We start from the raw sequence: 14166 nt of genomic DNA, 5'->3' as shown, positions 1-14166 counted from the left end.
GGCTCCGGCAATCGCTAGTCAGATACACTGCAGATTCTTTATTAAACCGCACCGTTTGGGGTTGTCAGATCAGCGCTGCAACAATCCGGACGATTAAAAAAACCTAAACTTTTACTGCAATCGTTTACTAATTCGAATTTTTGTAGCTCTAGATTTGTAGTTATATGGGAAGAATAATGTAGCTTTTCAACCTAATGCCTTCCAGATGTGTTCGGAATTCCTATAATACCGAGTCGGAATTATTTGGCAGTTGCCATGCAAACACATCTGGAACTGACACATTTAATGAGCATCTTCTAATATTAAGAACGTTACAGGCTGATTCTGTATATGTAGAACTCTGCCTATGTGGAACTCTGCCTGCTTAAGCAAGGCTCTATCTTTTTAATTGATTTTTTTCAAAAATTAAAATTGCAAACTAAAAATACAAACTAGGGAGAAAAAGAAAAAAAATCGGATTGGGCATAGTTCTTAACAGCCGTTGACAATTTAAATGCAACAAGCAGCTCCTTAGTTCTTGACGACTTTCTGATCCACATTGACCCCGGATCGCGCGAGATTGTGCTCGCGGATGGAAGAGTCCCAGGATCGCCAGCGCAGCTCAGAACTGTTCTGGGCAGGGAAAGTGAAGCGTTAATAGAGGCGTCTTCGCTAGTAGCCTGGCTTGTCCGCTACAGGCCGCCGTAGCGGGACCGGCTGAGAATAGTCATGGCTGCTATCCGGGGAAAGAAGGGGGAAAGCAGCGGCAGTAAGATGAGAGAGGGGGAGGAAGAGGAGGATGGAGAGGATAACATTCTCTACGACTTGCTGGTCAACACCGAGTGGCCGCCGGAGATTGAGGTGCAGGTGAGTCTTTTCGCCGTGATCGCACAGGCATGACTTGCCAGATGGCGGCGAGAGCACTAGACCTCCCGCCACGTAGGAGGGGAGAGGTCGGGTCGTGAGAAATGACCGCGTGTCATTGACGTTTTTAAAGGCTGCCGTTTTGTTTATGCCCGAATGTTGACTCTGTGGCCCTGGGGGACTTCAGCAAGAATGCCCACGTTGCAAAAAAAAAAAAAAATGTTAGGATCTCTTTCTCTGATGGTAAAATAAACCACCTTCTGTCCTCAAAGATCATGTCAATCAAAAGCCTTTCGGACTTCAGAATGAAGAACCATTATAGTATGGCAGACGCAACAGTCGGTTAGTTATATTCTGTTGGTATCATTAAAAAGAAAATCTTTGAACGCACGTAAAATAATCTGCGTATTCACAAAATTTCCATCAGTCACTTGCAAAAGGCTACAATGTTTGGATCCGCACTTCACTATGCCAGTGCATTACAACATTCTAGGTTCTTGGGAAGAACTTAATGACAGCTGTGACTTTGTATTTGGGGGGGGGGGAACAGATGAAAAATAAAATATTTATTACATTTATATACCTCCCAACTCCCAGCAGTTCTGCGTGGTTGATTGGTGTTGATTGGAACAACCAGGCACACAAAATAATAAGCTATCTTTAAAGAGATGGTAAAGTGAGGCTGATCTTATCTAATTTTGGGACAGCTAAATATTGTTTAGATGGGAGACCACCAGGGCTGTAGGCTAGAAGTTGAAAAAAAAGCCTGAAAACAGTTTATTTATTTATTTATATGGAAGTATAAATAAAACTAAAACAAATTCTCTATGTGGGCACTACAAAAAGTTTTATTTGGAGCAGTAAAGTTATAATGTAATTTATGATTAACCCTACAAGGTTTGTATATGTAGTAAGTGGAGTAGACACAGTCCTAGAAATGAATCATGCAGATGTGGACAGTAGGATAGTGTTTGCTTCCAAAGTGGTTAAAATTATATTAGACATTAGATAGGGGCTATCTGGCTGAAGGCATGAGATATTTGTTACTGGCTGAAGATCATATTTTTTTTTGTTGAAGCATGGCGGTTTTTGGATTTTTTTATATTTCTGACAGACCCTGTCAAGTTTCCTTTCTGAGGTGCTGTCTAGTTCTACAAGGGGTGTATTGTTTCTTATTGAAAAGAGGGATAATAATTTATGCCCTGTTTGTGGCATTATTAAAATAATTGTTTGCTATGAGACTGCATCTGATTTCTCCCCAAATGAAAGTCCTTTTTTTGTCTATTCCTTCTCTTCGTTTTCCTCTATAACTCTACATGAAACATATCAAACTCACAATGTCACATGATGTCGCATGATGTATCAGAACTTTCCCCCCATTGCCGACAATGGGGTGGGTGCGGTTTCCTCGTGATGCATCCAGCCTGTGGGCCGGCAGTTTGATACCCCTGCTCTACATCATTGCAGGGAATTGTTACTGGTTATTAGCTAGAGATTGTCTACAGCTTTTTTATTTTCATCAAAGGTTGTGATGTTAACTGATGATTTTCTGGTTAGCGGTATTAGTGCAGTGGTTCTCAACCTTTTTAATGCCGCAACCCCCAACTGGTCGTAAGTTGAGGACTACCCAACCGGTTGTAAGTTGAAGACTACCCAACCGGTCGTAAGTCGAGGACTTTCCCTGCCTGGGAGCGCCGCGCATGCGTGGTGCCCCCTGCACTGGCCGAGGCATAGCTGACAAGCAGCAGAGACGGCGCAGGCTGACCACCGGCTGAGCCACCAGCTAGCCCAGCCCAAGGAAGGTAAGGCACCGGCCGAGCTCCACGCGCGCCAGCAACCCTCCCTGCCCCGCCGACCTCCCACCCCTGGCCCTCTTTTACTTACATTTAATAGTTGCTCAGCAGGGAGGGGTGGAAACTTCCAGACAGCTCGCCTTCGCTGCAGACAACTTGCAGCACTGTTTGCAGAATGGTACTTTTGGCAGGCTCAGCAGGGCAGAGACAGCCTAGACAATTCCTATTGGCTTTTGAAAGCCAATAGAATTAGACTCTATTCAAGAGAGTCTATTCTATTGGCTTTCAAAAGCCAATAGAATAAAAGGGAGTAGCACAGCTAAGGAAAAGGGGGAAAAAATGGCGGACTGCGTTGTTTGGCGACCCCCATGAAATAGTCATTTGACCCCAAATGGGGTCGCGACCCACAGGTTGAGAACCGCTGTATTAGTGGAACCTTTCTGTCCTGGATCACCATAACTTTTTACAACAAGAAGAGTGTGAAGCAAGTGTTTTGAGCAATGGAGCTTAATCAGCCTCTTAATTGATATTTATTAATCATTTTAAAAAGTTCTTTGTCTGCTTGATTAAGGTAACTTATTGCATCTGCCCGATGACTCCTTGCTAATTGAAGTTATCAATGCTCTTTTTATTTTATTTTTGTTATGCTGAAGACCACATAGCTAAATTAGGATTGTTTTTATAATTTCCACTTAGTGACTATAATATTGTGTTTCTTATAGAAGAGTATTCCCAAGAAAGAGCCTTAACAGATAAAATGGGGTCCTATTGCATGCATGGATTAACATGCAGCATTGAATTTCTTTCTGTCTTCTTATCTGGATCTGGGTTTGAAGTAGTTCTTAAATATCTTTCACAATTCTCTAAAAGAACTTAGAGAGTAGTAATTTGGAGTAGAGTTTTAAAGAGTTGCTTATCCCAACAGTTAATTTATAACCTGCAACAGCTGGCCACTGTTTTCACAGACATCTTCAATCTCTCGTTGCATCAGGCTGTGGTTCCATCACGTTTTAAGACTGCAATCATTGTACCAATGCCTGAAAAAAATAAAATCACATGCCTTAATGATTACTATCCAGTTGCACTCACTTCCATTATGATGAAATGTTTTGAGAGATTGGGAAAGGACTACATCAGGGGTGTCAAACTGCTGGCCCATAGGCCAGTTTCATCATACCGAAGCTGTGCCCATCCCATTGCAGGCAGTGCAAAAAGTTGTGACACGTCATATGACGTGGCGAGTTTGACACCTGTGGACTACATGGTTTCATGCCTTCCCCCTACATTTGATTCATTACAGTTTGCCTATCAGAAGAACCGCTCTGTAGAAGATGCACTTTCCTGTGTGCTTCATCTTAGCTTGGCGCACCTGAGGGGAAGAATACTCGTGTGCAAATGCTGTTAATTAATTTTAGTTCAGCATTCAACACAATCATCTTTCAGCATCTGGTAAACAAACTGGGCCTATTAGGTTTTAATAATCCTTTATGTAATTGGATACTTGATTTCCTTACTGATAGGCCCCAGGTTGTGCGACTTGGAAAGAAAGTTTCCAATTCCATCTCCTTGAGTGCAGGTTCTCCACAGGGCTGTGTTCTGAGTCCGTTACTGTTGATGACCCACGACTACTGTGCCAAATCTGCTACGAATCATATTGTGAAGTTTGTAGACAACATAGCAGTGGTGGGTCTTATCCGGGATGACAAAATGCTTACAGGGAAGAGGTGAAGGCTCTGGTGGACTGGTGCAATAATAGTAACCTCGTTCTAAATGTTGATAAAACAAAGGAGATCATTGTAGATTTCAGAAAGAATCAGCATTGTCATACTACACTCAGTATCAAGGATGTAGCTGTAGAGGTGGTCAACAGTATTAAGTATCTGGGGGTGCAGATAACTAACATTCTGAATTGGTCTCTCCACACGTCATCCTTAATGAAGCATGCAAACCAGCGTCTGCATTTCCTGCGCTGGATGAGGAGAGCACATCTTTCTCCTTCTGTCCTGGCCACTTTTTACAGAGGCACGATTGAGAGCATTTTAACAAACTGCATCACTGTCTGGTTTGGTGGCAGAGAGAAAGTCCATATAGAGATTGGTAAGAACAGCCGAGAAGATCATAGGAAGCTCGCTCCCTGGTATTCAGGATGCTGCTTATGAGTGCTATGTGCTTAAAGCTCAAAGCATTGTTAGAGACCCCACACACCCACTTCCCGGTCTGTTTCTGTTGCTCCCCTCTGGGAGGAGGTTTCAAAGTATTTCTAGCAGGATTACCCGATTCTGTAATAGCTTTGTTCCCTATGCCATCCGTCTGGTAAACTCGCAAGATTTGTTTTTCTCGCCATGCACGTGTATACATAATCCAAACTAGACTGTGTTGTTTCTCTGTGTCATATAATATATGTGAGTATATACATAATTCTGTATTTATTTATTTATGTCATATTTATGTAGTGTATATTGGAGGTGGTGACCCTTTGAGAGCATATGCAATGAAATTTCATTTTAATGTATGCCGATTTGTTGTTGTTGATTGCGAAGTCGTGTCCGACCCATCGCGACCCCATGGATAACGTTCCTCCAGGTCTTCCTGTCCTCTACCATCTTCTGGAGTCCATTTAAGTTCACACCTACTGCTTCAGTGACTCCATCCAGCCACCTCATTCTCTGTCGTCCCCTTCTTCTCTTGCCCTCAATCTTTCCCAGTATTAGGCCCTTTTCCAGTGAGTCCTTCCTTCTCATTAGGTGGCCAAAGTATTTGAGTTTCAACTTCAGGATCTGGCCTTCTAGAGAGCAGTATGCCGATTAGTGTACATTCAAAGTGACAATAAAGTTATTATTCTATTATTCTGTTCTAATGGCCTTACAAATAAAGGACTTACTGAAAACTATCTTTTTGGTCTTACAGCCAAGAGGCAACCAGAAGCATTATGCATCATTTATCATCACAAGAGTGATTATGGGTAAATATCCATAGCTTCATTGTTATGTGGCTAAAATTAATATAGTGTGGATTAATTAATTTAAATAATATATATGGCTGCCCATTTCACAGCTGTGGCTCTGAACAGTATAAAAAGATTTAAAAATGGTTACAAATTACTAACGTTATAAACTTGTTATTTGATATTCTTATACTGCATCCGGTAGTAGGAATTGCATAGCATTTAGAGATAGACTTTGCCTTAATGATTACCCTGTTTAATGATCGTTCAAAGTTACAGTGATACTGAAAAAGTAACTCAGCCCTAGCATTTACACCCATCACAATATCTCTGTGTTCACAGTATCAACATGTAGGCACATCACAACCAGTAGGCACTGATGACTGTTGCACCATTCCCATGGTCACATGATCACAATTTCTGTGCTTTGCAACCAGCTTCTGACAAGCAGTCAATAAAGAAGCCTGCAGTAAAATAGAAAGTTATGGTCATGTGATAACTCACTTAATGACTGCAGGTGACTTGCTTAATGACTAAATGGGAAGTGACATCATCAGTCCATTGTGGTTATTAGCATTAATTTAAGTGTAGCATAAGCCTCCCAGGATCTTTTTTGTATATTTGGATGCATCTCTGTAGGTACATATATACCTCGTTAGTTGTTTCTTGATTATGTTAAATAATAAAGTAAGCAACACACTGTTAAGGGTAGAAACCATTGCCACAAAATAAACTAATGTGTTAAGATTAACAGCCTTTTACTCCTACCTTCTGGTACCAACGTATGTATGAGTAGTGAGTAAGAATGCTAAGGATATGAGAATGAAAAATTAATATGTTATTATTTCCATGCCTAACCCCAAATACAAAATTAAGTTTTGGAGAAGGGTTTTGTTTTTTTTGGGGGGGACAAATTGCAAGGTCTGTTGACAAAACAGTTACAGAAAATAGCCTCTTCTATTGGTCTTGCTTTTCTTCAAAGATAATTATATTCTTCTCTTTTAGGCCCTGCTTTATTTCTGCGCCACTTTTGGAGCAGGTAAGCTACTGTTAAACACAACTGATTAAACATTCTGCCTTAAGCTACTCTGAGAGAGTGTGTGGCATTTTAAATAGCATTTGGAATATGTAATAATTTTTGGTTCTACAGTGGCAATTTTGTATTCAATAAGATTTATCTTCTAAAAGGCACTTTGATTTTTTTTCAGAATACGGAATGTAAATTGTGTGTGTGTCTGTGTGTACGTATATACTGTATACACACACATGCACACACACACAGCTCTTGAGAGCAAATACATCTTGACAGCGTGTTTCTCATCAGAGCTTTTTTATACTTTGCTTTTAATCTTATTAACTTTATAGTGATTTATATCTTGCTTGCAAGAATGTAAATGTTTGCCTTATACCAGGGATAGGCAACCTTGGCTCTTTTATGACTCATGGACTTCAACTCCAGAATTCCTGAGCCAGCATAGCTGGCTCAGGAATTCTGGGAATTGAAGTCCATGAGTTATAAAAGAGCCAAGGTTGCCTACCCCTGCCTTATACCAATGGCTTAAACAAATATAATATTAATGGCAACAAAACAGATGGATAAAAATAGGAAAACAAATAGCAATAATGGTAGTTCGGCTACTTTTAATATTTCTGATCTTGAGTTCTGTATTTAATAGAGCTATTAAGTGTAAGAGTACTCTTTGGGGAGGAATTTGTAAACATGTCTACTTCTTGCAGTTCCTCTGTTTTACATAACAATGGTGATGTAATTAAAATTCATAAGCATCACCTTTATTGCTCTGACATAATTCATATTTCTGCTTCCAGTAGTGCAACATTGTCTCTCCCTGTTGGATTTGTCCGCCTGGTCAATAAACAGATGAATTGGCACCTAGAGCTTGCAAGGTTGGTGGCTAGATTCCTTTTCCTTTGACATTATGGCAATTGACTTTGGATTTCCTGCACTCAGACTAAATACTTTATAATATGTAATCTGCAGCAAGGTGATTTTAGTTTAATTTGTTTTAAACTAATCAGTGCAGAAATTGACATCCAGACTTCAATACATCACTTTTGAAAAGAGGGGGGAAATTTGAAGTATTTTTGCTTGAGTCCAGATTTGATAAAACCAATAGGGAATTTGAGTTTGTGAACAGTAGCAAAGAGATAGATAAGAATCCTGGTTTTTGTTTTTTTATGTAGAGAGTTCTTTTTAAGTCCTAGTTTTAGCCCTGGTTTCCGCTCCACAAATCCTGCTGTTGGCTGCTTATATTTTTTTGCAGTTTCTGACTTGGGAGAAAAATGTTTGAAATGAATGGATTTCAGCAGTAGAAATGAATTTTGTGTTTTATGACAGCCATAGGATGTACTCTCATTTTTTTATTATATGAAATGCAAAGATAGATTAGATCCAGATTAGATCAGGATTCTGTAAAATATTGAGACTACCTCACCTTTGCCTTGTATTGCCTTGATTTGACTCTATCAAATGATTCCTGAGACGTCTTGGAAGCAGTAATTGCCTGTGATTTTCATTCAGACTTTTTCTTTTTGTAGCAATGGAAAACTGCTAGCAATTGTTCAAGACCAGACTATAGAAATAAGGTAAGTGAAGAACAGCACAATTGTATATCTGGACACATATGAATTTAGTAAGGCTTATACTTACACAAATTGTCAAGCATAGGAAATTAGGCAGTTCAAATTAATATAGCAATAACACGCAGACATATATACTGGTTCACAGTGCTTTACAGCCCTCTTTAAGCCATTTACAGAGTTAGCAACAATCTGGTTCTCATTTTACTGAACTCAGAAGGATGGAAGGCTGAATCTATCTTGAGCCTGGGAGAATCGAACTGGTGGCAGTCAGCAGAATTAGCCTGCAATACTGCACTCTAACCACTGTGCCACTATATAGGTTTATTGTATGCTAAAGTTCTCTACAAGAATCTGAACTACTAATGGTCAAAGCAAATTGGCAGCAGATAAGAGTCAAAGGAATTCAAGGTGGGCTGGACTTAGATCTCTTGTGGGCGCAAAGGGACTTGAGACTGATGATGCATTTGACCCCTCCCTCAGACTCAGCCTGGTCATCTCCTACACAAATATATTTATAGAATTGCAACCAAGATATAGGAGAAAATGTGGATCTTTTATCTTTTTTTTAGCTCTCTTATCTGTTTTCCACGTATTTAAGTATTAGTATTACTTTAGGAATAAGATAAATTCTGAATATGGCCAGAGACTTTAATTTTCTTTCATTTTAAAAAGTTTTTCATCTGAATAACTTTGTGTGATGGATTAAATTAAAGAGTTAACATTTCTTCTACACAAAATGGGCTGTAATTTATGAACATGGTCACATGGCAACTGTCAAAAGGAGCCGTGATATGCATTGTTTATCTTGTAAGACAATTGATCCAAAAATCGCAATTCAAATCCTATCTTGCACATGCAGCCAGAATAATTTTATAGATACCAGATGGGAAAATTTAGATAAAACATATTTTAAGCAACTGAATTCAGAGCTTTCTTTGCTGCTCACTTGCAGTGGCATGTGGAAATGACTTTGGAAGGCAGGGTGAAGGAATGCTTCCTAGGGAATGATTGGATAAGAGCAGGGGTTCTCAACCTTGGCAACTTTAAGACTTGTGGACTTCAACTCCCAGAATTCCTCAGCCAGCAAAGCTGAGTTGAAGTCCACAAGTCTTAAAGTTGCCAAGGTTGAGAACCCCTGGATAAGAGAGAACATAGTCTTCAGCTGCATAAGGGGAAGATCAAGAGGTTCAGAAGGGCCCTTTCCCTACTTTCATAATTGCAAGATTCTGTTAAGGTAGCCTTACAATAAAGTAGAATTAGTTTCTTTGGTTGTGTTTCCTGTCTGGTCTACTTGGTAAGGTTGACATCACTTAGTATTTCAGCTTTTCTTGCCTTTCCCTCCTCTCGGCTATATGATTGATGGAGCTTTGCACAGTGGTTGCAAAGCAGGCAGATATTAAAGAGTTTTGCATAGGAATAATAACAGCTAAACAGTTCTGGCTACCTTTTGCAACTTCTGAAGCCACCTTTGATCATACCATTAACAATTGTTGATTTTTTTTTTCTTAGTATAAGCTTCTTGCCATTTAAGGTAGAAAATGCACAAAAGCTAAAGTGTAAATTGTGTTCATTTTTATGAACATTTTGATCAGTTATCTTCAAACCACCCAAATCCCAGTTCTCGCATCTGAGTGACACGATCCATCCATTCCTCTCTTTTTACAGTCCATGGCCATCAAAGTATAACCTAGCGTAAACCAACTTCCAAACTTTTCCATGATCACACAATTGCCATCTGTTACCTTCTCTGCTGACTTCCCAAGAAAGTTAATGGAGAAGCCAGCAGAGAAGGTCACAAATAACTGGGATGAGTCTCCCCAAGCCACACCCTCTGTTCTTGCAGCAGCCAGTAATGTGTCCCCGCACAACCCTGTGCATTTTCCCTGACTCGTATCGCAACCCCACATCTTCTCTGAACTATATCTTTGTCACCTCCTTGTGCTGACCATCCTCCAGCCCATGCCCCCACGCTCCCTCGCTCCCTCCAGCTGGCAGCAACCAGTTACCTGCCTGTGACCTGGAACTTGCAACTTCCTGCTGGTTGCCCCACTAATTTTGGTTGTGGGAAGCTGGCAGGAAGTTTTTTCACTTAATAACTGTAGGATTCAGTTAACAATGGCATTGCATAGTAGTGAAAATTCCAGTTCCAATTGCCTTTGTAAGTCAAGGACTGTCAGTGTGTGAGAGAGGAGGTTGTTGAAACCCTATTGTAGCATTCTTTTTCCTTTGTTAAAAGAAGCATCAAGTGACATGTGAGTAGACGTGAATTATGGAAAGTGTATCCATATTTTAACTTTTAATAGTGAAATACATTAATTTAAAATGATGCTTAATTTTCGCTTCCGCTTACTTTGAAATATCTTAAAATGGACCTGCCTCCTTTTACAAAGCACAATTTTTTAAAGTGACATTCAAAGACTGGTGTAATCTCAGCCCTTGAAGAAGTAGTGTAGACAACAATCAAGATATGTGCAAACCTTAAAAGCGTGCATTTTGAATGTTGCAGGTCTGCCAAGGATGAATTTGGATCTGTCATTGGGAAATGTCAAGGTAAGTAATTTTTTCACTTATCCAGAAAAAAAATACAAAACAAACCCTATCAAATGCAGTTCTAACGAAAAGTTCCAGTTTGGTTTCTAGCTACTGCATTCTATTTCCTCTTTGTTTCTTTATGTTTCTCCTTTTCTACAAAAAGATGATTAATGTTTTGGCTCCACTAAGCTTGCCCTGGCTTGATTCCCCCTTCTGTTTAGTATCGGTCCCCTTTCACAAGGGTCTAGGACAGGGGTGTCAAACTGCCGGCCCGCGAGCTGGATGTGTCACGCGGAAGCTGCGCCCATCCCAGCTCTGGCAAGGGGAAAAAAGTCGCGAAACATCACGACACATCATGTGATGTGGCGAGTTTGACACCCTTGGTCTAGGACAGTTCGGCACGGCCAGCTCCCCACAGCCAACTCGACATGGCCAACTCAGACACAAGTTACACTAATATCGAATAAATAGTGGAATAGAATCATTAAAGAAAGGATGCAAGGAGTGTTTAAAACAGGAGGCCAGCATTTGTGCAATCCCTAAAATAAGCCAATTTGGTCCTAGTTAGTCTAATGTTTGGCTTCGGTTTTGCCAGAGTTCACATGATTAGATCTCAACATCCAGCATTTTCTGGATCCGCAACATGAACAAGCCATAGCAACTCAAAGGCTCAGTGTGGCTGTTTCATGGCCTTCCTGGCAGGATATCTGAGCAATCACCATGCCAAACCATTGAATGGCTACTTCATGCTTTTGTACTATGAGACCAGAGCAATGGCGTGTTTGTTGAGGAACCTACATTTGCAGGGTTTTGTCTCTGATTTTGAGCCATACAGACCCAAAGAAATAGAAGAGAAACAGACTGTATGAGCCCTGAAATAAGGGAGGCCCAAATCAGTAGGTAGAATATGTAATTGCTCTGTCCTAAATAAATTAATTAGTCAATCACACTTGCCCCTTAAAACATTTATGGATGTAAAATAGGCAAATGAAATAATATTGTATCTTCCTAACTCTTTTTTAAAAAAAACAATAACAACAACATAATTTTCAGAGTGATTGTGGAGATACGGTTATAGAAGTACAGCCCTGGTTTTTTTTTTCTCCCTTCTTTCCCATAACTTTCAAGAGCTTTCATTATAATTCAGAGCTCTCAGCCTGTGATTGTGATTCATGAGCCCACTTCTACTCCATGGTTGAGAAACACTGGTTTAGAGATTATCAAATCAGCATTACACCATCCTTCGATGCAGAGTAGCTATAAAACAAAGTAGTTATTTTTAGAATGGCTTTGCCCTAGGGAACATTGGAACGCCTATTCTGCTGTGCAACTGTCTAAAAGTTGTAGTTTGGGGAAAAAGAGATTTTTTGCTAACCTTTTGTGATTTGAAGTTTATCTATTATCTACATCTTTGCCATGTAGTCCCTAAAGATCCGAATCCCCAGTGGAGATGTGTTGCGTGGAGTCACGATTGCACTTTGCTTGCCTACGGTGAAAGCATGGGAACCGTTCGAGTATTTGACTTGGTCGGCAGTGAACTCTTCCTCATCCAGCCGGTATTTTCTTTTCCTTTCCAAGCTTTACAAGTCCAATTACCATTCAATGGAATCTTCTTAGTCATTGCAGCTTTAACGTCTTAAGCTGAGAACTTGCATTATTATATGCTTTGTGGCTCATTTGGTTGCACAGCTATTTTGCACGTGTGTTTGGTAAGCTTGCATCCTTTGTTTGCAGATATTTAAACAAAGTATACTTAATTTTATTTATGTCAACAAGTTTAAGTAGTTCAGATAAGTAGAAATAGTTTTATTGTATATAATTTTGATGTTTTAATCTGGAGAGAGGAATTGCTCGGGCATTTCCCCTAGACCGCATCCGGAGCGAGAAGATAAGAAGAAGGGGAGAAGCAAGTAGGACGGTTGAGGAGAAGGAGGAGAGGGGGAGAGTGAGGAAGAAGAGGAAAAGAGGGAAATAGGTTAGAGGGTGGATGCGGTTTGGGGGAAAATGGGTGAGCAATACCGAAAGTTGTGTGTATCAATTTATTTTATTTTTTATCTGAAGTATTTTTATGAATGTAATGCAGTGGTTCTCAACCTTTTTAATGCCGCGACCCCCAACCGGTTGTAAGTCGAGGACTACTCAGCCGGTCGTAAGTCGAGGACTACTCAACTGGTGCAGCATCGTTTGCAGAATGGGACTTTTGGCGGGCTCAGCAGGGCAGAGACAGCCTGGACAATTCCTATTGGCTTTTGAAAGCCAATAGAATTAGACTCTATTCAAGAGAGTCTATTCTATTGGCTTTCAAAAGCCAATAGAATAAAAGGGAGTAGCACAGCTAAGGAAAAGGGGGGAAAAATGGCGGACTGCGTTGTTTGGCGACCCCCGTGAAATGGTCGTTCGACCCCAAATGGGGTCCCGACCCACAGGTTGAGAACCACTGATGTAATGTATTGCAAAATTGAAAATAAAATTTTTTTACAAAAAAAAAAAAATAAGGCTGCTGGTATTGGCCTAAAATTGCTGCTGGTCTCTAAAATAATAATTTCAAACAGAATATCATTTAGCACCAGTTACTTTCATACTGGAAGACAGGCATGTATTTATTTATTATTTATGTCACATTATTATTTTGTAAGTAACTCAATGTGGTGAACTTACCTAATCCTCATTCTTCCTCCCATTTTCCCCACAAAGAGAATTTTGTGAGGTGGCTTAGACTGAGAGAAAGTGAATGACCCAATGTCACTTTCTGCCTTTCATGCCTAACATAGAACTAGAACTCACAGTCTCCTGGTTTCTAGGCCAGCACCTTAATCACCATACCATACTGGTTTTTTGTGGATCAGAAATCGCAATTGCTACAATATAATTTTAAAGAATGCTAACTAGACTTTTCTAATAGGCCTGTTATCAAACACTGAAAAATGCAGGAATGGATGGATTTTGAAAAAAGCATCGAAGTGGAAGAATTTTCCACTTACTTCTTTTTACTTTATTAAGGTGCTATTAATAAGTGTTGATAATGCTACATGATGAAATTTCTTTGTTGTCAGTAAGTGAGGAATGCGTATTCTCTATAAAACATCAGGCTCACTTTTAATAATATACCATTGAGAGATTGAATTTTTGTTTTTGGTTTTTTTAAAAAAAGTTTGGTTTCAATTAGAAAATGTTTTCTACTGTTTGAAACCCTTTTAACTTCTTTGCTGAAAAAAAACTGTTTTTTTTTTAATTTTTATTTTTAAATAGGACACTAGTTTCCCAGGGGACTTGACTTACGCCATTGCAGGATTGATCTTCTTGGAATACAAAGCCAGCGCTCAGTGGTCAGCTGAACTGTTAGTCATCAATTATCGTGGTGAACTGAAAAGCTACCTTGTGAGGTAAATATAATTTAATGTGTCTACCAATAATTTATTAGGAATCCTATTTCATAAAATAAGTCCTGTGTTT

At 39.7% G+C, this 14166-nt stretch overlaps 1 protein-coding gene across 3 annotated transcripts in view; it reads left to right on the top strand.

Moving 5' to 3' along the window:
* Positions 1 to 378: 378 nt before the first annotated feature.
* Positions 379 to 14166, top strand: part of NBAS (NBAS subunit of NRZ tethering complex) — a 149327-nt gene continuing 135539 nt past the window's right edge. The window contains exons 1-8 of one of the 3 annotated variants that reach the window (XM_039334803.1): positions 379 to 846; positions 5544 to 5598; positions 6586 to 6619; positions 7411 to 7485; positions 8137 to 8184; positions 10688 to 10731; positions 12136 to 12269; positions 13963 to 14096. In XM_039334803.1, coding sequence (XP_039190737.1) covers positions 709 to 846; positions 5544 to 5598; positions 6586 to 6619; positions 7411 to 7485; positions 8137 to 8184; positions 10688 to 10731; positions 12136 to 12269; positions 13963 to 14096 — 662 coding nt within the window. In that variant the 5' untranslated portion in view covers positions 379 to 708. Of the gene's footprint in view, positions 847 to 5543; positions 5599 to 6585; positions 6620 to 7407; positions 7486 to 8136; positions 8185 to 10687; positions 10732 to 12135; positions 12270 to 13962; positions 14097 to 14166 lie in introns of all 3 variants that reach the window. The other 2 variants (XM_039334812.1, XM_039334799.1) reach the window with 2 other exon arrangements.

The sequence above is a fragment of the Crotalus tigris genome, unplaced genomic scaffold, assembly GCF_016545835.1.
Source record: "Crotalus tigris isolate CLP2741 ecotype Arizona unplaced genomic scaffold, ASM1654583v1 scf7180000017546.9332058, whole genome shotgun sequence".
Taxonomy (NCBI): Eukaryota; Metazoa; Chordata; class Lepidosauria; order Squamata; family Viperidae; genus Crotalus; species Crotalus tigris.
The sequence above is the reverse complement of the archived record's forward strand: the minus strand, read 5'-3'. Positions and strand labels throughout refer to the sequence as shown.